The following is a 25,659-nucleotide window of genomic DNA, read 5'->3' on the forward strand; positions in this document are numbered from 1 at the left end:
CGTGATACAACAGACAAAAACATTATATTCCTTCCATTCTTCGCACGTTACTTCAAATGGATGACGCCCCTGTGACGTTTAAGGAACAGTGCATTTTCTACATATTTTCTATGAGACAGATATGCAAAATTGGAAATATCGATATCTTTTTTGTGTTAATGGCAATAACGGAAAGTGCTATCCATGGAATCTGCAAGAGAATGCTTGATAATGCCATTCTGATCAAGAACGAGTGAATATTCTACCGTTATATGATTTGTGTCTATCTATCGAGAAAGACAGACAGACAGACAGGGACAGGGAGAAATTCGGGCTAACTTTCAAATCTCTATATATAGAGACAGACAAACAGATTAGATAACAACATTAAAAGGACAAATAAAATGATAATGGAATAGCTGCAAAATTCTTATTGACTTTGTCGTTGTACGGACACGTTTGGTTACAGATGTTCAACCTACTCGTTATTTACGGCAAAAACAACTGAAAACATTATGTTTGTCTCTACGCATTTAAAGAAAATCTATGGTGAATTTTACAGTTTCATAACCGTGTTTTCCCCTTTTTCAAATTGTCTAGAAGCAAATGAAAGCATAGAGGTATAGTTTCACGTATACAAACACTGAAACCCGTTCGGCAGAGTTATATATCTGAGGTGAGATAAGAGAATCCTTAGTTGGTGCACCGCTCTCATTTACTGGGACTTACCTAATTATTAATTTATTTTCTTTGTATCATAAATTGTGTTTAACCAGAATCCAGCGATAAGCTCTCAATCTGAGCTTTGGAAATGTGTTAATTTAAAATCGAGTAGGTTTTGATTTTGTGTGCTTGGAGGTTAGATGTTTGTTGTCTTCGTTATGTTCTCGTTATATTTCTGGTATATAGCTAGTACGTTGAAATCAAAGACGAAAATACCTTCTTCCTTGTATAGTTTCCATATAGAATCTACAGTGTTCCTATGTCACTTCGGTGGACAACAGCATCGATCCCTTTCAGATATGTGTAGTTTCTGTAAGAGACCTTCAAAAATGTTTCTTTTATTATTTGCAAAGACATCAGCATATCTCCTTCTTACCTGCACAATTTCCGTATGAAATCTTCAGCGATCTTTCTAATTTCGTTTGGGAAGACAACATCATTGATCCCCTTTATGATATTATTAAATATCTGCATGTCATTATCATCCTTGTCTGCAAATAAGGATCTGGAAGACGAAATACAATATTTGAAAGATAAACAACTTCATGTGCTTACTAGGTACTTATAAATATGTACAGAAAGGATAACCTAAACAGACAGAAAGCATAGCAAAATCAAGAACTCCTAAGGACTAAGTAATTTTCGACATTGACTTGAGATGCAAGACAATATATATCTGCTGACATGTTTTAACCAAGAATTATGTCTCCATCACGTGTCTTCTTTTTCGTCTTCTCTGAGTTATCTCACATAATGGAAATAAATTAGCACATGCTAGAAATAGAGACTATAAATATTTCACAATTGTATTTGTGAAGGCTCAAATGATTGTGCACGATGTCACAGGTTAACTACGTATTTGCCATTTGCTGCATCCGATAACGGTAACTGAAAATGATTACTGACAGATGCATCCGTCAAATGACTAGGTAGAATGTAAAGTAGTGCATGAGATGATCTGTCGCAATAACTCAACTACTATCTTTTGTCCGAAGTAATTTTGCTGTAGCGGTCTCGGTTGAAGCACCAAAAAATGCATTAGATACAGACGCATACACATTCTCACATTCATTAATACCATTGCATGACTGTATTACTTATCATCCACGGGGTATAAGTTTAATCAAATCCGTTATATTATTGTTTTAAAAATAATGTATATAATGTATAAATTAAAGTTTAAAGGAGACCAGAAACTAATGGAAATATAGAATAATAATAAAAGTACTATAGCAGAAAACCTTATTCTGAAGTATCATCTGCGACCGTAATACCAATATTTAAATATTGGCCTATCTTCTAGGAGCTGAATTTCCGTGACCTCGTATGCAAAAGTTTCGCGCCTATTCGGTTACTATTGGGACGTCATAGTAGCAACTCCAGCAACCCAAGTGGGAGTTGCCAGAGTAAAAGACAATGCCGTTTTACGTTGCTTACGGGTGTAATAGAATATTAAGTAAAGCCTGTGGACAACATTTTTTTTCCGATCGATAAAGACATAATGAAAGAATGGATACATTATTACAAACGAGTTGATTTTAAAGCAACACCATACAGCACTCTGTGCTCGTTACATTGCTAAAAGGAATGTTACGAGAGGGATCATGAAAAAATGGAAGCTCAAGGATACGTAAATGCTAGGCCTAGACTAAAAGTTGGCGCTGTTCCAGACATACCTTTGGATATTATAAATCCTGGGAAAAGTGTTAAACGTCTGAGTTACGAAAATAGGCAGAAGGCCGAGTAAGTGACCACAAAATGCAACAATCAATTCACAGATCTTTTATCTACACCAACAGTGCTTAAAACAAATCTGATAGCCCGATACCCTGGGTCCATCTGGTTTTAGCTTCGGCTAATCCTGTATTTAAAGTGAGGTGCCCGTCAGGCTTGTCGAAACAAAAATTGTTTGCCCGAGGAACCTTTGATCGCGCTGGCGAAATGAGTAAATGTATTTTCAAGAGGTTGACATACATGCCTTAACACGGCACAATCGAAGTCAAATCACCACTGTCGTATGTGAAATTTAGATCTGATTTTAATCAAATGGAAGCTTTGCTAAATATAAGATTCTAAACCTGCCGTGTTTCGAGAAAACAAAATCTTCAGTAATCTTAAAAAATTAAAAATTAAAAACAAAATAATTTTTAGTGTATGCCTGTTACATGTACTATACATAAACGGTAACCTGTAATGATTGGAACTGATATAAAACTATCAGTTTGGCAGTTTAAATAGCAGCGATTAAAAAAAGGAGGTCAACGGTTCACATTAACAGGCTGACAATATAAACTGGGATGGGGGGGGAGAGGAGATTATTGACCCAACCCCTTGCCCCAATGTGCGAGCGCCCATGGGACATGCCTTTTCTCCCTGTGAGACGCCTTATTATTCCTACAGGACAAGCCCTGTTTGCATATTCTGGTCAGCTCTGGCCAAATTGCAAAATAGCTAAAGTTTTGATCCAAGTAATAAAGCCGGTTTGACTAATGAACATAATCCTTATCCTTGCATTGATCTTGTGAAAACGACTGCCCTTCAGACATACTTCAAAGAAACCATGTTCGACAGTGTGCGTATGAAAGCACCATCAATTGATTGCCAAATAAACGATGCCTATTTTGTTGTTACTTACGATGCCATGGACTTCATTTTAACTGTTCAAATTTGCAGTCACAAGTTACCGTACACGTGGCAACTGTTTTTCTCACGTTTTATTCCCCATCTTATATCCTTAGGTTTAAGTCTTAATCCATGTAACACTGTTTGCTGAATAAAATATTTATTATGAATTAGTTCTTTAAGGGCACATATGCTGCATGGTATATTTTGTTTTATTCCTTGTTTTAATTTAATCATAGTGATTAAACTTTACATATACGGTGGTGGAATGTCAGGTGTTAACTGGCCGAGTTTCTTTGGCGGAAATAGAGATGCGATTTTGTTTGCAGAGAAAATTTCACAGTGATCATTCGTTTAAGCTAATTGGTGACCATTTCTTTACCAAAAAATTAATTTTGTTTTACTATAGTACTGTTACTTGAATAATGTTTAATCTTCACGTTCTATTTACTGAAGAAAAACAAAACTGTTGTGTGATGTTAATTATTTCGTCCAGTGCCGGATTTAGATGTGTGTGCGTTTGATTTGACAATTTTTCAGTCACATTGCTACAATGTCTGCAGTGTGGCAGTCTAGACTGGATTGCATACGTTATATCTATTAATAAATGGTTTGGGGTTGGACTTTTTTCTTCTGACAAATGAAAAGTTGACAGACATAATGTAATAATCGGGACTTCGCTGAGAAAAATTAATGAGATAATACGAGATCGGGAGGTATTTCTCCCGGCTTGAGAGTTGACAAGTATGAACTGTCCGGGCTTGTGGAATTTCAGTCAGGGCTTGAGTTTATTTAAGTCACCAGCCCGGTGCAGGACACACGGTACTAATTCAACTCCATGAGTAAACATATGGAAACACCATCATATTTAAAATTCAATAACTTAAAATTTCTGGGTGCTGAGGATGAGACCTATAATTCTCCATGTACATCTAACCTTGGTGCAAGCTTATGTTTGGAGAACACCATATGAGCTGCGGCATTTTGTTTACATACATGTGCATGAAACACATGTTATTGATTCTGCACCAAATGAATCAGGTGCTACTTTCACTGTCGAGTACTCCTGAGTCAAGCCTGTAAGAATGCTAAAATTGCGTCAGTAGAAATTTGTCTATATTTTTTTTTAAATTGCATATAGTGTAAGCTCTCAAAAGATATTTTTCCTAAAATTTTGATTTAAATTATTAACCAATTATGGACCACCAAACCCGTAAATACTCTATCATTTCTAGACTGGTTCACAGTTCTTCCGTATAATTAGTACTGTGTGTTCTGCATGTGCCTACGAAAATTCGTTTAGCACTGACCGGTACATTACATAAACTTTTATATTAGACAGCAGATTCAACTTTTGAATGTGCAACCCAAATGTGGTCTCCTCCTGTCTGCCTCGTTCGCCATGTTTACGTTTGTATTCGAGGACTGGCTAGTATTGCGTCACTGGACCACGTGATCTGTCGTCTCATCAAAACTCGGAAAAACTCGGAATCGTGGTATCTTCCACGCAATATAATCACTACCCGCTTACGATATTTAATTTATAAACATGACAGTCGAATTAAAATCTCTAGAGAATTACATAAGTAAAAGGAAAATTTTGATTTCTAGTCTCCTACATTTTTCTTAAGGTTAATACAAAATCGGTATAAATTAAATTTTCATTTAAATAGATTTTTAGTTTTAGTTTATTCGTTACTTTCGGTTCAGATATAAAAGATGTACGTGTTTGTAAAAGAAAGACGTGGGTAGACAACTAGATTCTCTTCTTATATATTAAGCATATTATATTATTTATACGAAGAGGCGTAACTTAATCATTCATACATGATCGAGGCAGACGTAACTGTTTTGACATGTGCGCTATTGCGAATTTAGCTGTATAAAAACACCAGAGGCTCGCGTACTGTTTAAATGCATGTATTGCAGGCACAGGCTAGTTTTGGTGCTCAGCAAACCGTTTATAACTCCCCTACACAATGTTTGTCAATTCTTACCGGCCAGAAAGCATAGCAAAAACAAGAACTCCCAAGGACCAAATATCTGCCGCTGTGTCGTGTCCCTTTTTTAAAATGATCTCAGGGGCTATATAATCTGGCGTTCCACACATCGTCTGGGTCTTTTCACCTGGTCCGACCTTCTTGGCCATACCAAAGTCAATCTATTGAGAGAAAAAAACGAACAAAATAATATGTGTTATATGTAGCTGAAAAGCAGAGTGTATTCGGAAAGTACTTAGTAACCTTAACTTGACAATATCCACTATAAGTAATGAAAGGTGAAATGTTTACCTAACAAACCCATGAGTGAGGATGGGGATGATCTATAACTGATTCACCGAATGCGATCTAAATCAATCCGACATGTGTTGCAAATTATTTCTCTAAAGGTTTTACAAAACCCCTGTTAATTTGTGCATAACAATGGGCACTTAAATTAGTGCTATGAAACAAAAAGTTGCCAATCTATGGAAGAAAAGGATAAACAATATTACATAATGTTTTCTAACCACATAAAGAAATAATATTTATTCTCAAACTGAAAGAATGAAACCCATTAATAAGAGCGCGATGTATAAGATTCAGTTTTAACGTGTCATAGAGACACGGAGGACTAATTTAGCAAGGCCACAAGTTCATCAATGTTAAAATATGCCTTCCACTTACATATCTAAAATGCAAAACAAAGTTTGACCAAAGAATGTTATTGATGGAGAGTTGAAGGCAATTATTTACATCGTTATGGGAATAAAACCATTTCCGAATATTGACTAAAGGTATGCCGTATGTTTCATTCATTTTTCTACATACTTTATGAAATCCAGTACATTCATTATAAGGCTAGATGAACCAAAACCAATTTTCTAAAATTCGTTTTGACGCACATCAGATTCATGTGTAAAGATTACAGTTCAAACATGTATGGCGCAAATTGTTGTAGACTTGTACTTATCAAAGGAAGAATCATTATTTGAATACCATTCTACTATAACAAGCAAGACATGGGTTGCCACTACCATAAGGCGACATAAAAAAAAATATTGAACAGGGAAAAAATCTAAGTATCTCAAGTCAATTTTTTCACATCTGTATCGTTTTTGTTGTTGTTGGGTGTTGGTGAAATAATTTAATCGGTTTGGGAATTATGATCTGCCAAAGAAATATATTTAAGAACATGCAGTTGAAGTAACTGATGTCATATTTCCACTCCTCTGTATCACATTGGGGATAGGAGAGAAGAAACAAAAACATGAAGTCATCTACATTCCCTCCCAGGCCAAATGTCTGCTAGGAGACATACTTACTAATCATAGATTTCATAAATAGGACATTCGTATCTACAAAATATACAGGAAATTGACTAGGAGCATGTGTTGTGCTCCAAAAATGCATGTGTAATTGATGGATGAATGATCTGACAAATGGAGATAAATGTTCACGTGATTTAATAGAAGAACTTTGAATATGGAACTGTACCTTTATACCGCTTGTCCAGTAAGTGTATCATACACGTTTTGGACAACATCTTAGTGTTAAGCCCCTGCAACTAAATCGGGCATAATGGAAGGAATGACAAATAAATTAATCAAATGCAGAAGATACAACCGAATTACGATTTTGGAATATTTACCAAAGATCATTTATATATCTCAAACGACTTTGGAGTTGTGATCTGGAAAGGTCCTTATAACCAACAAATGTATCAACAGGATAAATACCGAAAGATTTTACAAATATTGGAAATGAAGCACTGTGAAAACCATAAGGCAGATATGAGCCACTAGTCTAATATGTGTTTCAAGTTTCTTAGAAATACATCGATTTTTTGCGATATACTCCGGACCTTAGAATTGACAAAGAGGGTTTACGTGGAGACAAACGGACAAAGCGTTAGCTACATATATCTGTCGTGGAGTGGGGATAAGGAATAGAACGGAACAAGAAATGGTCATGCTCTTGACTTACGGTGTCGTTTATATTTATGATAACAGCAACTTCATATCAACTCGTGATATATATTGAGACAGTTATAATGATCATTTAAAATTCGATCCGACAGAAGAATGTAAATTGCCTCAGTGAATAGGAATAGTATAAGTCATTATTTTTGGGGAGTAAAATCAAGAGATATTTATACTGGCCTTACATTTCCTCTGTAGTCCAAACGGACGTATTTCCGAGTAAAAAGGTGGAGGTATATATATATATATATATATATATATATATATATATATATATATATATAATATACCAGTTTTGCATCTATTGTGGAGTCCAAGAGTACGTATCTCAGAGTAAAAATGTATAGGTATACGTATAAGTTTTGCATATGCCATGTAGACCAGGAGTACGTATTTCAAAGTAACATTAGAGGTATACAGATTATTTTTACACTTCCTTTGTAGTCCAGGAGCATGTATTTGAGAGCAAAATATAGAAGTATTCTTATGTTACTTGTTTAGGCTCGAATAAACAGTAAGAGAAGAAAGGGTGATAACAACAAGCTTATAAAAATACATAAATTTATTTCCCTGGAAAAATTCTGTAAAAATAATTAAAAAAATATGAACTTACGGTTTTATAGAAACAAATCCAATATTAAGCCGAGAATTATCGAAGAATACATTTTTTTAAGTCCTAATAACAAAATGTCCTACTGATTTCACGTTCGAATCCCGACGAAGAATACAAGATGGAAGACGATGACGTATGGTACATTCTGTAGTGTTACATTCTGTAGTGTTGAAGTCTACAGTTACTTCTAGAAATAAAAATTTATCACGTCGGTCTTGGAAATCCAAATTAAATTTCTTAGCAATGTCTTTTCAAAATTTCTCTGTGATCACTTCTTAAAATATTTCCAGAGAATTAATTCTTTCGAAATCTAACTGATCTGAAGAAAATTATAACTCAAAATCTGGCTACAACAAAATAACTTAACATCAGTGTAAAAAGCCCAAAACAGAAATCTTTCTCTACGCATCTTTATTGAAACTAACGGATGCACAGTAATGGAAAAATTGCGAAACACAGGGCCATATGACCGTGTTTAAATGTAAAAAAAATCACGTGCACATAATATGGCCTTGATTAGACGAATGGTTTTACTCTTAGAATAAAATAAAATAAAATTGTTTACATCTTGAATCATGACCTTGACAACAACCAATCATTTTAAAACAAAATAGAACTTATTTACGTGTTTGCTACTAACTTTGAATCAAGGTTAGGTTCTAGGTCAAATCCTGGTGTTTACGAAAGAATAATTCATGTCAACTGATTTCCTGGAAATATTTTTATCTCCAGTGAATAAAGTTACATTATAATAGCATATAATAGAATGCAAAATTTAAAAGTGACAAACAATTAAAGTAAAATAAATATGAATTAAATCAGATATACGTAACAGTATACATACCATTTTTGCACATGCTCTGGAGTCCAAAAGTACGTATTTGAGAGTACCAATACCAAAATATATAAAATCAATTTTGCATATGCTTTTGGAGTCCACGAATATTCATTTGAGAGTACAAAGATATATATATATATATATATATATATATATATATATATATATATATATATATATATATATATATATATATATATATATTTATATAAGTTTTGCGTACGCTCTGGAGTCTGGAGCCAGGATTACATATATGAGAGTATAAATGTGTAGGTATACATACCAGTTTTGCATATCCTTTGGAGTCCAGGAGTACGTTTGCGAGCTGTAGATCTCTGTGGATGATTCCTTTTGAGTGTATGAAGCTGAGTGCCTCTACTATACAGGCTGTGTAGAATTTTGCAGCTGTATGACTAAGGTTCTTTCTATAACAAAAAAGTAACAAATTTAGAAGCGTAAAGGAGCATAGCATTAGACTTTGTTCAAAGTCGACATGTATTGCGTTCTATGAAGATTTATATTAAAGCCATCAGACCATTCTAGGGCATTCATCTCCTTCCAGTGAATATCAACAACTCACATCTCCAACAAATATTTTTTCATTCAGAAAATACAAAACGTGAACCTTTTCTCAAAAGTCATATTCATCAAATATTTTAAGTTCCTCACCGTTTCTACTATTCACAGGGTCTAAATAAAATTATGAAAATCTAAATAACTATATAACCAGAATAATTCAACATCTGCAACTCTTAAAAAAGCAATTTTACAGTTGTGATTTTTACGTGTTTTGTGTATTGAACTGATAACGTCGAGAGTCACATGACATTAGTTCAAAATATTTATAACTAATACGTATGTGTTAATTAAGGCAGTGACGTAGGAGGTCGAGTCGTAGCACCCAAACTGTACTTGTGAGAAAATAAGCGGAATAAAAGTAAATACTTTTGTCACATTTGTTCAATGAGTTTCATATCTAAATAACAACAAATTAATTAATTTTGTTTATAAGGATAACCTTTAACCTTGGAAAAAGAATTTGTTACAGCTGATGTGACTAATCCGTGTAGATCACGTAGACAACCAGATCGCGATTATATTTGACAGAAAATTTAGTTTCCTGTCCTTAATTAATCCCCGTGATCGTGTTGTAAGGTTTGAAGAAAGCCCAACAATGATGAATTTATAAAATGATACAAGCGTATAATACAAACACGGCCAGTACTGCTAATAGTGTCCTAAAGTTGAGGGATAAAGGCCATTTTGTATCTCATTTAAATAAGGGCTCACTTGAAATGACCTGAATGTAACACGTAGCCAATGTTTGTTTCAACAGGAAACTTATGGTAAAAACAGTGTACAAGGAAGAAATCACAGCTGCTAGATAACACGATTTACAAAATTAGCGCCGCCATCCATAGCAAGTATACACGCACAAGTAGAATAAATGCAGTAAAATCGATCTCCGTTTCTTCAGATAATTTTTATGATGACATAAATATGCACGTTTGTATCATCAAATTATTGTGCACCTATAAGAGAAAGATGACCTCTACAGTGCCACGTACGAAAGTGTTAGTTGATGTTTCTTATTTATTTAAATTTGGATTTTAACACCATCCTTTAAGTGTTAGCTTTCTTGAAAAACAAACAAACAATTACGGTAATAAAATCTAAATCAGCAGTGTATAAAATTGTTTAACTTACTCTTCATTTAACAAGGTGAACAGCTCGCCTCCAAGACAAGGCTCCATTAACAGGTACAGATGTTCATCATCCTTAAACGTTTTATGCAACCTGGAAGAAAACAAATTGTGAAAGAAACATAGCTCCATATCTGTTATTTGATCATACCTACCTTATAACTATCATCTACTAAATACTATAATTGTATTAACATGTTCAACTGAAGATGCCTTAATTACAAATATTTTAAATGGATACAATAGTTACTGAATTTTCGTCAGGTCTAAATGTCGATAAGATTCTTAAATTTTTTCATGACGCTTTTGTCATTTGTATGAGTTTGATTATTCGTTTGCAGCTTCCGCGTGAGACTCGATATTTTATTAAAAGGAATGCATTTAATTATATTATAGCATACCCGACTTGTTTGTAACGTCTTTATAGGCCAAGGATTTCATGTCTTAATATAGCACGATAGCTTAATTGTTATTGTCTCTCATCCTATGGAATTTATGCACATGAGAAGATCAATTTGTGTTGGACTATGGCGAATCTCGGTGGACAAGTAATTTTGTGACATGATCTCCTTGCGCAATATGCAAACGTGATGCACGTGTTTTTGTACTTTTTCTTCATTTCTTTTAATACAGTATTTTCACAATCATAATAGTTAATGTAATCTAATGATTCTTACCTTTTACAAATTTACTGTTTCTTAATGAACAAATTCTATCCAACACCCTTATTTAATATATTGAAACTCTATAAAGTAAATTGCCTCGAAATAAGCATAACAACTAAACATTTACCGTCTTTCCTAAAAGTGAGTGACCCAAAAATGACTGCTGACTTACTATTTTGTCCAGCTTTAATTGACAACAATGCTTAGATACCATGGAGTGTTCACTGAAGTGAAAAACTTAATGCAACCTAGAAAATAGTTACTGTGCAAATGGGATCCGAAGTGAAATGAATTCGGTTTTCGTTTGGATAATACGTATGGCTCAATAGCAAACCAATGCATATGTAGACCCAAAGAGTTTAAACCAATACATGTATAGACGCAGTCAATTCAAGCCAGTACAAGTATAGTCCCAAACAGTTCAAACCAAAACAAGTATAGACCCAAACAGTTCAATCCAATACAAACATAGACCCAAATCGTTCAATCCAATACAACTATAGACCCAAACAGTTAAACCAAACAATGTATAGTCCCAAAGAGTTTAAACCAGTACAAGTATAGACCCAAAGATTGTAAACGAATACAAGTATAGACCCATTCAGTTCACACCAATACAAGTATAGACCCAAACAGCTCAAACCAAACAAAGTAAAGACCCAAACAGTTAAAAAAAAAAAGCTATTCCAAATTTGAGAATGATCAAGTGACATGAAACACTAGGTCGGTCTTCCGTAATGCATACCAACAAGCTTATCGAATTTCTTTTGTCTACATCAAGTGGTCACTGCATTAAATATGCTAAGAAGATAACGTGCGTACCAGGTTTTGTTCGTCTACTTGAAACTGATTTTGCTTCATCGTGCTAAAAAGGATTTTGTCAACAAGAAAGTTCAAAATGACGAATAAGCAGTTTTCATATCCTTTCCAAGAGTATGTAAATATGTCTACGGCTTCCTCTTGCAATTGAATTTCTTTCGTTCTTTATTTAGGCAATCGTCATAAAGAGAGCAAAAGTTTAAAAAAATGACAATTGGACAAACAAAACGACACCAACATCTCGTATTAAGGACATCTACAAGCAGTGGGAGCATGGAAAATAAAAATCATAATCTTACCTTACAATGAAATCTGATCTCAATTCCGCCATAATGTTCTTTTCATTCAGGACCTGTGTTTGTTGGCCGATTGCTACGATGTGCTGCTTGTTGAGGATCTTTAGAGCATACGTATCCTTGCTGTTATTGTTTTCCTGCACCTGAAAATTATTCACATACGTAATATGTACTATTTCAAGGTATTGTCTTTCCTCAAGACGTGCATTTATGTTCTACAATTTAAGGTATTGTCTTTTCTGAAGACTTTTATATGTGTTGTACAATTTAAAGGTATTGTCTTCACTCAAGACTTGTATTTGTATAGTACATTTTCACAGTGTTGTGTTGACGTACTACAACCAAAGTCACTTCCAATCAATGCACATTATCAACCAGCCGATTCTCACCGTTGACTTTATTGATTTTTTCTAGGATCAAATTATCATCGATGAGTATTTATCAAAGTGTAACTTGTACCCAATCAGTCGCCAAAAAATAAAATTTGAGTGGTTTGTGTTAGATTTGTGAATGATTAATAAAATATGCACGTTAATCCAACCAAATCATAATCATTTAATCCTTTTAATTCCAAGTTTCATCCTTTTGACGTCAACATAGGGATTCCATTAAATCAACGTCTGCATTAAAGTAGCACGTAGTAGTTTTTAATGCAGATTAATATCAACGTCTTTGCTAGCTATGAGTCACCGTCATAATTTATTACGCAAACATGCTTTACGTTTTTCCTTTCATTCTTATTGCTTTCTACGCAGTTCGACCGCATCCATTTTCAGCGAGATCCCTCGCTTTTGCTTCGTGCGACCATTATACTAATAACAACTACATTAAAAACAAAATGTCGAAAGAAAATGTAGTAGTTTATGAGGTACTCATGCCCTGAAAAGCCTGCCATATTCTTTATCTGCAAAACAGGGTTATAGTTTCAGTGGATAAAGGACGTGCAATTGCAAATGTTTTTGAACCACTAATTGGAGGTTTTGCTTGCTTATGCCAAAATTGATCCCGAGCCTTAAAAAACTCAGTTGATACAGTGAAGCCTTGATCGAAAAGCAATGGAAACAGTATGGGAACAAAATGTATGTCCCATGATTAGTTTATATGATATGTGACTCTACCAACTTCTGTTATTGTATAGGGATTAAAAGTGACCAACCTGGAAAAGAGTGAATGATGGACAGACGAACAAACTTGATATATCCCACTTTTCTTCAAAGATACGAGGAGTTTAGTTGGATGTGATATTTTACATCATAACACTGAAGTAAAGGGCTTTGCCCAAGGACAATTCAATGTACCCGACCTGGCTCATCCTATGGTAGGATTCGAAGCAGTATTCTTTCGGTCTTGAGCCTGTGACGCCAAAAGAATGACCCAATGCGTCGCCTACATTCATTAGTTGTTCCTACGACATGCAGGATTATACATGGGACGCAAAGAGGAGAAACACAAATTGGAGAATAAAGTACTTACCAATATTACCCTTCCAAAACCTCCAACACCCAGCGGTGTTACTATATGCAGGTCTTGTAGCTTCAAGTTTGCCATTTCTGTTTCTAAACTAGAAGAACGAAACAGCAGAAGGTCATTAACGGAACAAATAAAAACATAAGAAATCTCAGACAAATATATTACCTGATCATGTTGCATTAGGATAACTTTCTTTCCTACCTCAACATCACTCCTCTCGTAAAGACGTAAAATGTATTTCTGACTATGGGTTATATAGACAACTGGAAGCAACTCTTAAAGGTTAATCACCCTTCCACCCGGCAGGCGCCCACCATTATATCCTGTTAAAACCAGTTTTCGCTTTCGCTGCCCTGTGCTCATCCGTTCTTCGAACATACCAATTCATCTTGATATATTTTATACCTTAACTTATGTCACTCACATTTACATCGGTGCAGAAGTTCAAAAGTTGTTTGATATGATGCATACAATATTTTTCTAAAAAACTCCGGACAATTGATAAATATTTTTAAAATTATCGTACTGATTAATTTTCCTCACATATGACTTCGAACGGCAAATAACATTTTCACTGGTAGAATTTCCAGGTCACTATTTTTACTCCTAACGCATTTCCTCTAATTATAGCTCTTTTTATATCGCGGTTATTATTAAATGCCAATTTGAACTCACTTTTGATATGCAGTTCATGCAATGGAAATCAGCACAATCACATTGTGGCTTTCATATCGTCTGCACCTCTGCAATTCGTTCAAAACGGAAATCAGTTTAAAAGTGATTTGGATCTAAAATGGGGCCATGTGGATGATATTTCAAAGTTTGGATATTGTCGTCCTTTAGGAACGATCAACAGGAGCTAGAAGTGTTTTTTTTTTTTATTTTTATAAGAGCACATCTGAACTAAGGCCAAACTGAATACTCTATAACCCAAAATAAACCTATCCATCAAACAGAATAAGTAAAGGGAACCAAATGTTCTTTTAACGATGCCTAATATATACAAGGTCATTTTAAGTAGCCAGTATAACCAGTGAGGAAAACCTGGGAATTTGTTTTCTTTCACGTTCTAACACTATAAAAAGATACGAAACTGGAGGGCGACACCATAGACATAAAGACATTTTTATCCAAGACGGCTGGATTCAGAGGTAGTAAAATGTTATCTAATGTAATGTGATCAGTTACTTATTATAGGAGAAACATGACTTAATGAAAACAATTTCCTTTCTCAAACTTAAAAGATAAACCGGGGTGTCAATGACTCCGTGGATGTATGACATACTGCATGTAATACGCAGAAAATGCCGCATGCGAGGCATTGAAATAAAAATATATATTGATGATATTAAAATACATATTATGTTGGAAACTATTAATCCTTAAATCTCCTAAATAGTTATCGTTGTATGATAACGCAGGTTCTGATAAAAAAAAATTAATCTGTTTTTGAATAGGCGTCATTTTTCATGATCTAAAATCAGCAGGAGCTAATCACAGTTTAAATTCAATGTTATGAAGTTAATATGTGCCTTTTCATATTTCTTTTATAATACAAATTGCGCACATTTTAAATAAAGTCTGATAGTAAATAAACGATCAATGAGTTTAAGAATATTTTAAATACATTTTAATTTAAATCCTGTTTCATTTTCAGTAGCACGCTTTAACATGCAATACATGAAAATCAGTTAATAGAGTAACATATTTCTAGTAAATAAAATTACACATTTTAGTTAACATAGTGTTAAAAAATTAATTCTGTAGTAAAAGAAAAAGTTTCAAAAATGTCAACTATTAAAGAGAAGGATAATCATGAACATGCAAAATGCACCTGTACCTTTGATATTATTTATTAATTATCCGATATAAAATACTAAATTTTGAAATGATTGAGTGTCCGTACTCGACTCAGACTCATGATATAACTTTTGCATCACCTTGGTTACGTTATAGACAGCGCGTTTATTATAGAAAAATACATGTCCTGAGAAAAGGAATTATAAAAAAGAAATGGATGTGAAAAATTTGATCAATGTAAAGAGGGTATTAAATGCTATATTGTAGTTTCACGACGATTCTCGTGAATTGACACATCTATGTCGACACAATGAGGTAGCAGTTTTTGTAAAACGGGATTTTTTGGCCCATTTTATCACTTTATTACAGTTTCATTTTCGTTTTTTCTAATAATTCCATTCTACTTGCATGAAAAACGAAAAGTAATAACTTTTTATTGCATTTTTACATATGATACAGTGGAAACTGTTTAGGTGTACAACCATTATCTTTCAATCACACGAGCGAAACCCAACAGATGAGATTACGTAACCATCCACAGGTGTCCCGGGGAAGACATAATTTGTAGGATCCTAAAGTCTGTTCCTTTTCTTTTTGGGGCACCAGACAGATGCCCCCCCCCCCCTTTCCTAAATACATAAATTATTTATGTGTTTTTGTATTCCCCCAGATATGTTGTTGTGTATTATTTCATCGTTTTTGTAACGTGAATTTAGGAGTTCGGGTATTTATTCAATCCCTAGTGTTTCTATAGAGGAGTATCTCCGAGAGTGATTTTGATTATCCTTCTCGGTTAAACTTCCTCTTTTTCGTTTCCTCTGTGACCTTGCTAGGGTCTCCTACATCCCATGTTTGTTATATGTTTGTGCTATGGGTTATGTATGCTATAATGTGTTTTTGTTGGGATAGCTTGTTGGATCAAATTCTTGTAGTGCATAAGTTTTCCTATTATATTCCGTATTCATATACAACGGAAATTCTTTTTATACGTTTTGAATTTTGAAGAACGGTGATATCCCCTTATTTTTTGAATCTTATTGATTCTTATGTATGTGTTAAATCACCTTTCTTAATTAGATTAGGCTGAGCTCCATGAAGGGTTCACATTTTTTTTTAATTATTATGCTTCTCCCCCATGGAGCAGGTCTATCTTTTAATTAGAAATATCTCAAAATTGGTTCAATCGTAGAGAGACAAAAAAAAAACAAAAAAAAAAAATACATTTTTTTTTCCTTAATATTGATTTGAGTTGCAAACCAAAATTCTGATTTTATACATTTTCTTTTTTAAATTTTAGATAAGTTTTAAATTTAAATTTAAGTTTAAAATCCAATTTCAATTCACATAGATTTTTGTTGATGTTAGTGATAGAAAAGATAGAAATTCAGTTAAAATTTTTTTTTTTTTTTCAAGAGGGGTTCCTTTCCAGATTCTGCCATGGGCCTGTTCACTTCGCGTAGCGCCATGTGACATAGCCCCCATGGCATCATTATCTGTACTTTCCCTCTTGAGGTATTCCCTAGGTTAAAATTTAATTGGGCCACATTTCTTAATATTATTAACAATAAAACTTGAAATTTTATATAAAGTTGCTTTGCTAAAATCACCATCAAGATATAATATACATTGTGGTTTAAATTTACTCTTTAAGTTAATTTCATCAATTATTTTTTTCCTATCAACTTCTGTTTCCTTACAATATAACATTACGTGTTTTTTATTGTACATTCCTATTTTACACAGCGGACATTTAGGCGGTACTCCGACCATGTGCCGTCTCGCTGCAACCTCTCCCGTCAACCACGCATCATGCATGTATTTGAAGGCGAGGCTTTGTATTTTTAAAGATCCTAATTGTGACCAGTGCCCCCATGCCTTTTTCCAGTTCACATATAAATTTTCACGTTCAACTTTACTTTGTATATTTTTGGTTATGTCATTCCGAATCCATTTATATGAGAGTTTTTCGTCCTGGTCCCAAAATTCTTTTGTGTCCCTATATTTCATTAATAGATCTCTTATACTCTTATATTTTCTAGGTGTTTCTAAAAGTTTCATTAATTTGTTATTTTTATATATTCCCTCCCTGTTCCGCAAAACGAAACCAAACCAATATATATATATATATATATCCTCTCCCATGGTAATTTAGGTTCGTCACTCAGTCGTTTAAATCTATTTAAAATATTGGTAACTTTTAAAATTATGGGGCTTGGTAACCCTATTCCCCCTGATTCTTTCGCCTTGTATAATGTTTCTTTTATAACATAATGTAATTTAAAATCCCATATATATTTAATTATAAGTTTATCTATATTATTTAAAATTATGTTACTTATGTTAGTAGACTTCATAATATAATTCAAGTTTGTATACATATATGTTTTGGCCACCTGTGCCCGTTCCATTAAACATAACGGCATAAGTGCCCAGATATCGATATTTCTTTTTATCTCACATTCCATTTTTTTACAGTTTTCCTTTTCTTCATTTTTGCCAAAGTACACACCAAGTGCTTTAACGGTATCTTTAAACATATGGGCTGGTATGCTGGAAAGCCTACCGCGCCAGTTGCCTATCTCTAAAATTTCTGTTTTATCATGATTTATTTTTGACCCCGATGCTCTTCCAAATTTTTCATATTCCTTTATAAGGTTCTCAAAGGATTTCGGGTCCTCTAAAAAGTTAGTGCAATCATCTGCATGTTGTAACATTTTCACTTCCTCTTTGATATTTGGAACATTTATACCTTTAATTCCTTTATTTAGTTTTACACTGATACTGAGCATTTCAATTGCTATCACGTATAATAGCATTGATAGTGGGCATCCTTGCCGCACCGATCTTTTAATGTCAAATTGTTCTGTCATGGCTCCGTTATTTTGAACTCTTGAAGTTATGTTATTATATAAAATTTTTGTCCATTTCCGGAAAGGTTCTCCGAAGCCAAATTTTTCCAGGACTTTCTGTATATAGTTATGCTCTATTCTATCAAAGGCTTTTTCTTGATCAAAAAGTACCATAGCAACTTTCTGTCCCTTATTTTGTACATGTTCTATAATTGCAGTTATACTTAACATGTTATTTTGTATGTCCCTATTTTTGGGCCCACACGTTTGATTTACATTTATTATTCCACCTATCCCCTTTTTTAGCCTATTGCTTAGGATTCTACTTAATATTTTGTAATCCGTATTAAGGAGGGAGATGGGCCTCCAATTTTTTAGTTCTTCCCTATCCCCTTTGCCTTTATATATTAAAATGATGACCCCTTCTTTCATCGTTTCCGACATTTCATTATTTCTTAAAAATATATTGTTATATAACCATTCAAGAATGGGCAACAGCTCTCCGCAAAATGTCATATAGAATTCTGCAGAGAGTCCATCTCCCCCTGGATATTTTCCCTTATTCATTGTATTTATACTGTCTAATATTTCTTCTTGTGATATAAAATCATCACATATTTGTTTAAAATTATCATTAATTTTTTCACATGGTATATCTTGTAAGTAATCATCAATTTCATTCTCTGATATTTTTTGAGACGTATACAGTGTTGCATAATAGTTTTTAATATGATCCATAACTTCCTGTTTTTCCATTATTGTTGTTGTTGTTGTTGTGTTGATTTTGACCTTCTCCATAAATTTATCTCCCCCCATTCTTTTCTCTTCTCTTTTATATAATCCCTCTGCTTTTTTATATATCCCCGTAAATTTCCCTGCCCTAATTTCTCTACCCCTACTTTCTATTTTATTTATTTCTTCCAATCTTTTTTTTAAATTGGTCTCTATATCCTTAGCATTTGTTTTTTGTAGTTGGTATCTGATCGCTTCTCTTTCTGTTTTCAGTTTCCTATTTTTTAAATTACAGTGTTCAATCGCTAGTTTTTTTGTTTGACTTTAAGTTTTTCCCAATCTAATATTATATCACCATATTCCCTATTCTTAAAATCTTCTATCTCTTTCTTTACCCTTTGTATAAAATCTGTATTTTTTAAAATTGAATTATTTATCATCCATCTTCCATGCCCCCATTTTATTCTATTTTTAAAAATTACAGTCATATTAATAAGTTTATGATCGGATATTTTAAAATCTGTGATATTCGTTTCTTTGTATACATTTTCATCATAGTTGTTACAGTAAAATTTGTCTAAGCGGCTTCCTTTATTTATTTTATAAATATAAGTATATTCTTTCCTTAATAAGTTCTGTACTCGGTACACATCCGTTAATTTATATTTTTTGATAAAAAAATCCATATCCGGTTTGATCCTAATGTCGTTTGGTGCTAGATCTCCCTCCCTATCTATATTTTCTCCCACCCAGTTAAAATCGCCCCCTATAATTATATTTCCTGTTGCATATTTCTCTATATATTTATTTAAATTCTCTAAGAATAATTTTTTATGTTCCCTATTTGCTGGCATGTATATATTAATTATGTGCACATCCTCTATTGTAATATGTATCATCCTACCGTTAAAAACCTTATCTACTTCTATTCTTTCCCATGTCAAACCTTTTTTATTTTTGATTAAAACTGCCACCCCTCCTTTAACATCTGTGTGTTCGTAATCACTAATTAATAAGATTCCATTTAGGTAACTTTCCATTATTATTTTTACATTGTCTTTAAAACCGTTATGCGTCTCTTGTATTAACAATACATCATAGTTTAGATCTTTAGGGAATTTAAAGATTTTTTCCCTATTTATACCATTTATATTTATAGACAAGAACTGTAAGTTTTTTCCTTCCATTCTTGTCTCTTCCCAGGGTGTCGCTTTTTTTCCTTTTTTTATTGTTCTAAATTATTCTATTCTTTTACAAATTATTATTGATTTTTGTGTTATAAACTTGTTTGTGAACAGTCTGTAGGAGGGACACTGGTTTCCCCACCCCCCTCTGATGTAATTGTACTATTTTGAGTTTCCCCTGCACTTGTCACTGTTGTTTGGATTGTACTCTCTGACTGTGTTCAAAGTTTGTATCGATTCTGTTGTTGATATTATCTGTCCGTTATCTTCCTCCATTTCCGTGTCATTTTCCGTTTCCAGTTCCGATTCGTTTCGCCCCATATTTTCTCCCTCACTTTCAATTTCTGAGTCTTCTTCTTCTTGAATTTTCTCTATTTCGGCTTCTACAGTTTTCTTTCCCTGTTTATTTTTTTTACGTTGTATTGACTTTTCCTGTGGTGATATGGCTTCCGAGTTTCTTTTCGCCCTCTTTCTCTTGGGCATGGGCGTCGATGTCAGGGGGGTATCTGTCTGTGGGCTATCTTCTATGTGTATGTTCTCTAGGATGGCAAATCTATTTTGTGTAGTTATCTCTTCTTCGTTTAGCACACCTGCTTTTGTCGTTTTGTTTGGGCTCAGGTAATTCTCCCACTCCAATGTCTTGTGCCCTTCTATTTTTGTGATTTCTAGCTCGGGTAGAACTTGTATTTCTTCTTCTCTTTCCTTTTCTTTTTCCTCTCTAACCTGTCTTATCAGATTGAGGATCTCTTCCTGTTGCTTTTGTAGTTGTTGTTGTTGTTGTTGTTGTTGTTTTGGCTGCAGGGGTGTGGTTTTCTGCCCTTGTCCTGACGCTTTACTGGCATATGTTTCCTCTTGTTGTTTGGGTCTCTCCATTCCCCCTTGGCAGTCTCTAGGTCCGTGTCCTTTTTGGTGGCACAGCGGGCAAACTCGATCTTGTTCGCTCCCCCTGTACCATGTTTTCAGACGGAAGCCCAAAACATAGAAGAAGATCGGGATCTTCTTGGCATCTTCTCTGCTTACGTATAGGAGTCTATTTCCTGACTTGATGGGGGCGAAACCCCATACAGTCGCCATTTTGTGTGTGACAACGCTCACTCCTGTCTTCTTTTTGATTTTATCCACCAATTCTTGGCTGTCTACCTCCATGGGGAGTCCCATCACGTTGATTTCCGTCAATCGTGGTTCCATGGTTCTTATAAAGGAGGCTGCTTTGTAAACTTGGGCTGTCATCCCCTTTACGCTTATTTCTTCCTCTTTTAATAAGGGTATTCCTCCTTTTGGGTAGATCACAAATTTATTTAGACCTCCGTTTTGTAGGGCTTCAATCTTCCCTATATCTATCCCCATATGGTGAAGTGCCATCAAAACTTCACTTTGTCTTGGCGCATTGGTGGCGCCTTCGAAGTCGATGGTCTGACACCCAGCCGGGTGGTTAACTATCATCCTATTATCTTCATACACAGTATGAAAATATTGTCTGATCTTGGATCTGACTGGTTCGGTTTGACATTCATCTGGATCCATTTTGTTTTCCTTTTTTGTTCTGAATTATGTGTGTGGGTTACACGATACTATAAATGCGAATTGAAAAACTTCTCTATGTGATTGTGTAATTTAGAGCCGGTCAACCCCTTTTACTTTTTCTCTAAATCTTATAGTGATACTACAATAATGCAAAATACATGAAACATAAAGTGCAAACAAAACTGTTTGCAGCAAAGACTAAGTGAATTCAAACTCACTCTGCGCTGTCGCATATAAGCCCAGCCGGGATTAATGATATGCAGCGGTGCAGAATAATTGAAATGTTATGGTAAATGCAAAAATCTAAATTATAAATAGATGTTAGTATGAACAAAACAAATGTCCCTTTCTACCTCTCTTCAACAATTTTCAGTCTGCTTTGTCCTTGCCATTTGCTTTGTACGCGCCATTGCTCCTCCTTTGCTCCTGCCAGACATTATGCTTGCTGTGGTAGATGCAGACTGAATCAGTCTGTTCCGTGTCTAACAAGGAGTTACCTTCCCACAGTAGGTATTTGTATAACCAGGGTCGGCGTTACCATATAGGCAAACTAGGCAGCCGCCTAGGGCGCTGATTTCAAGGGGGCGCATTTTTTTAAAAAAATGTATTGTTTATAAATTTTGAAATTGATATTTCGGGGGGTGGGGTGGGGGCGCCAGAATCTAACCTTGCCTTGGGCGCCAGACAGTCTGGCCGGGTCTGGCGACGACCCTGTGTATAACAATGCATTGTAAATAACATGTGAAGTCTTTTTCCTGTTCAGTTGATGCTAGTTATTATTAATACAAATAACAAGTAGAACAACACTGCTGTGTTTCGTATTTTAGAACTGCACAATTATATCGGCAACTCGTTCATTACAGTAAGTTAAAATGCATAAACCCCAGGTTCTGCCTTACATTATTTTAACTGTCTAACATGGGGAGACAATCCGCGGCTCATAAGGGAGATAATGTACTCAATTGACTGATAGACGGTGGATGACAGATAAAGTTTGCATTGGCAATTCGTGAGTTATAAATAATGCTGCAGAAATGAGCCATTCCTAACTTACTCAGCATGACGGGAAGACGGTGGGTCTGCAGAGGTGATCGTACTCAGATCTATCGCCGAAAAGGCTGTCACGTCACCACATTTATCCTGAAATAACAATTGGAAAGAATAGAGTATGTGGGTATTTATTCGACGCAATGCTAAAAATGTGTCCGATTGTTGAAACTATAAGCTCTTTTAACAATTTCTATAGTGTTTACTGTTGGATATAAACAGGGAAAAATTTCCTTTCTGTTTTCCAATTTCCAATTTTAAAAAAACTGGTTATGTTCATTTGGTCAAAACATCGTAAAAATTTCATGACGTTTCGTCTAAAAAATAAAAGTTGTCTAGCTCATATATTCAGTAGAAAGAAAATGTGTATTACACACAGTGAGTTGCGGTTTGAAAACGGCTTGGACCGGCAAAGACTTTATGCCGTAATATCTTGAGCAAAGTACTTGACTCCAGGAGTCAGTTACGTCCTGGTGTGAATTTTAGCACCAGTCAGTTAATAATCCATAGTTCTCTTTGTAATATTCTGTCATTTAGACTACAAGTTCTTCCTCCCCCCAACCCCGGTCGGTCGACCCGTTCAAGTCCCAAGCCGTCACACGGAGATTGTATTTCGCTTACTATGATATAAACTGTATCTTTTCATTGCCTGCTTGAAAATCTAAAATTTGCTCAATATATCTTTAAATATTTCACTGCAAATGTATGTTTTTAAATAGTTCATCTTTCATGATTTCCAAGGTCAAAGGGATGGGGTTAAAATATGAAGTACATTTTGTAAATGGTAATTATATAAACAACATAAGTACTAGGTTTTGTGGCTTTCAACCACGTAATTTCAGAGTTCTGGACAGACTATGAGAAACAGAAGCCATCACTATACCCCCTTCGCTAAAGACTGGGATAAAACCTGTATTGGAAGTATATAACATAGAGACTGAGCTTGATGTAACTTACACAGTTTAATTTTAATTACTCACCTAAAATATATTAATACGATTTCATTGCACAAATCGGGGCCTAATTAAAAAGATTTATATATGTGTAACTATTTGTATTAACATATTTCATGAAATATTTACAGTTACCAAACGATATCTTACATAATCATTCCAGTTAGAAATTGTTTAACTCCAGTAGAATATGACATTGACCCATTGCACCTTGAACCATTACGATAATTTAAATATACTTCTTGTGAGAGGGTCGATTTGCCAGTGCTAATCAATCAATCAATAAGGATATAACCGTCTATGAGAATAAATAAATAAATAAATAAATAATAAACCAATGTAATTTCTGAAGAATTCTAAAAGACAAAGACGATACAGCGCATTCTTTACTTTATGCTCTTGCTATACAAGTGACTAACTGTTTAAAAACAGGCCCCAGTTATAAAGAACTGCAATATGTGTTCATTGTTCAATACTCTCTCTCTCTCTCTCTCTCTCTCTCTCTCTCTCTTCGCGCGCTCAGACACGACGATGTATTTTGTCATACTTACCACATCAGCACTTTCCAGATCTTCGCATCGCTTTCTTTTTCTGTTCTTCTTCCTTACAACACAGCACAGGTTATTTACTACCCACTTTTTTAAATTCGACATCCATCGGAATCTCATCGATTTCGTTTTCATGACTATATATATTTGCTTCTTTTAACTTATCAAATGTAATCCAGACCTGAAAGCTAGCTAACTCTCTTGGTTACTACCATGCTTCTACGTGACGTCATTCATGGCGCGGGTATTGTTGACGTCATGCTGCGACAAGAAAACATATACATTCATATGTTTGTATAATGTCATCTATGAGTTTATTAAAATAGGTAAAATACGATTAAAAAAACAAACTTGTATTTTAGTGGGGAAATAATAAAATAATCAATATTTGATTTCTGCAATGACAAAATAAAGTCAGCATCGTGTATATAACTTCAGTTATACAGGACAAATTAATATCTATACACGTTGTTCACAACCTTTTCGAGAATGAAGGCCCTACTTAACTTCAAATGAAATTTCGCGGACTTCTACATGCTAATAGTTGTACTTTTATGCTGACTTCGAATAACCCCGCTGTTCCTCGGGGATTTACGGCCTAATGCTTGTGAATCATTGGTCTATACTGCTATACTGAATAATATTAGTGCAAGGGACCAAAGGTCTGTGTTCGCTTTTGTGAATTCTACTTTTCCATGATGATTTAATAGAAGGGACACGATATATTAATACGCAGAGGTGAAAGATATTGTAGTACATTTAGAAAGAAAGAAGACGAAAAACCCACTTCATTTTACTTTTACACTGCATTAAAGCCCAGTACCAAGAATATGATTAGTTCATTTCAAGTGAGTTTGTACTACAACAGTTTAAACTTGTTTGACAACCTGGTTTTTAAAGTATTTCCTAATCGACAGAATAGAAACAAAAAAAGTGACATACTTACCTTAAATATGAACAAAGCGACTAGTATAGTAGTAGTAGCAGTAGCAATAGTAGTAGTAAGTGCAGCAGCAATAGTAGTAGTAGTAGATAGGGTTATATTATTTGTAGTATATTAAACAATACATCTTGTTCACTTATTTATGGAAGAATCTCATTGGTATTGGCATATTCCCAAATAAAATATAATACTAAATTATTATAGTTCAATTTTATAATTTGTATTTACGAAATTTATGTAAAAGCCGTGTTTCGCGTTGTTGTTAAATAATTGCATTTTGTTTAATGATAGTCCCATTTGCTTTACATGGTTGTAGGGTTGGGGTTTGGAATGGAAAACCATGATAATATTGTAATAAACATATGGAATGTACTATCTGCATTTTCCTCC

The 25,659-nt window shown here is 34.3% G+C and overlaps 1 protein-coding gene across 1 annotated transcript; it reads right to left on the bottom strand.

The window, feature by feature from the left end:
* Positions 1-535: 535 nt before the first annotated feature.
* On the bottom strand, positions 536-24,536 carry LOC149774415 (cGMP-dependent protein kinase 1-like). Its single transcript, XM_089945287.1, has 9 exons — positions 24,330-24,536; positions 22,833-22,918; positions 13,693-13,780; positions 12,223-12,362; positions 10,444-10,533; positions 9,020-9,161; positions 5,322-5,485; positions 1,079-1,207; positions 536-575 (listed from the first exon to the last, which is right to left on the bottom strand). Exons 1-9 carry the CDS (start codon positions 24,459-24,461, stop codon positions 536-538), a joined length of 1,011 nt encoding a protein of 336 aa, XP_089801413.1. The 5' UTR covers positions 24,462-24,536.
* Between the last annotated feature and the right edge of the window lie 1,123 nt (positions 24,537-25,659).

This window comes from Sinohyriopsis cumingii, unplaced genomic scaffold (assembly GCF_028554795.1).
Source record: "Sinohyriopsis cumingii isolate HCF-2022 unplaced genomic scaffold, ASM2855479v2 utg000229l, whole genome shotgun sequence".
Lineage (NCBI taxonomy): Eukaryota > Metazoa > Mollusca > Bivalvia > Unionida > Unionidae > Sinohyriopsis > Sinohyriopsis cumingii.

Bases quoted from the DNA above. Each gene is read 5' to 3' on its own strand.
- LOC149774415 (XM_089945287.1), bottom strand. From the start codon at position 24,461: ATGAAAACGAAATCGATGAGATTCCGATGGATGTCGAATTTAAAAAAG. The intron at 12,363-13,692 runs GTAAGTACTTTA...AATAATTTTCAG, and splicing joins GTTTTGGAAGGGTAATATTG to GTGCAGGAAAACAATAACAG. The intron at 9,162-10,443 runs GTAAGTTAAACA...TTTTTGTTATAG, and splicing joins TTCACCTTGTTAAATGAAGA to AAAGAACCTTAGTCATACAG.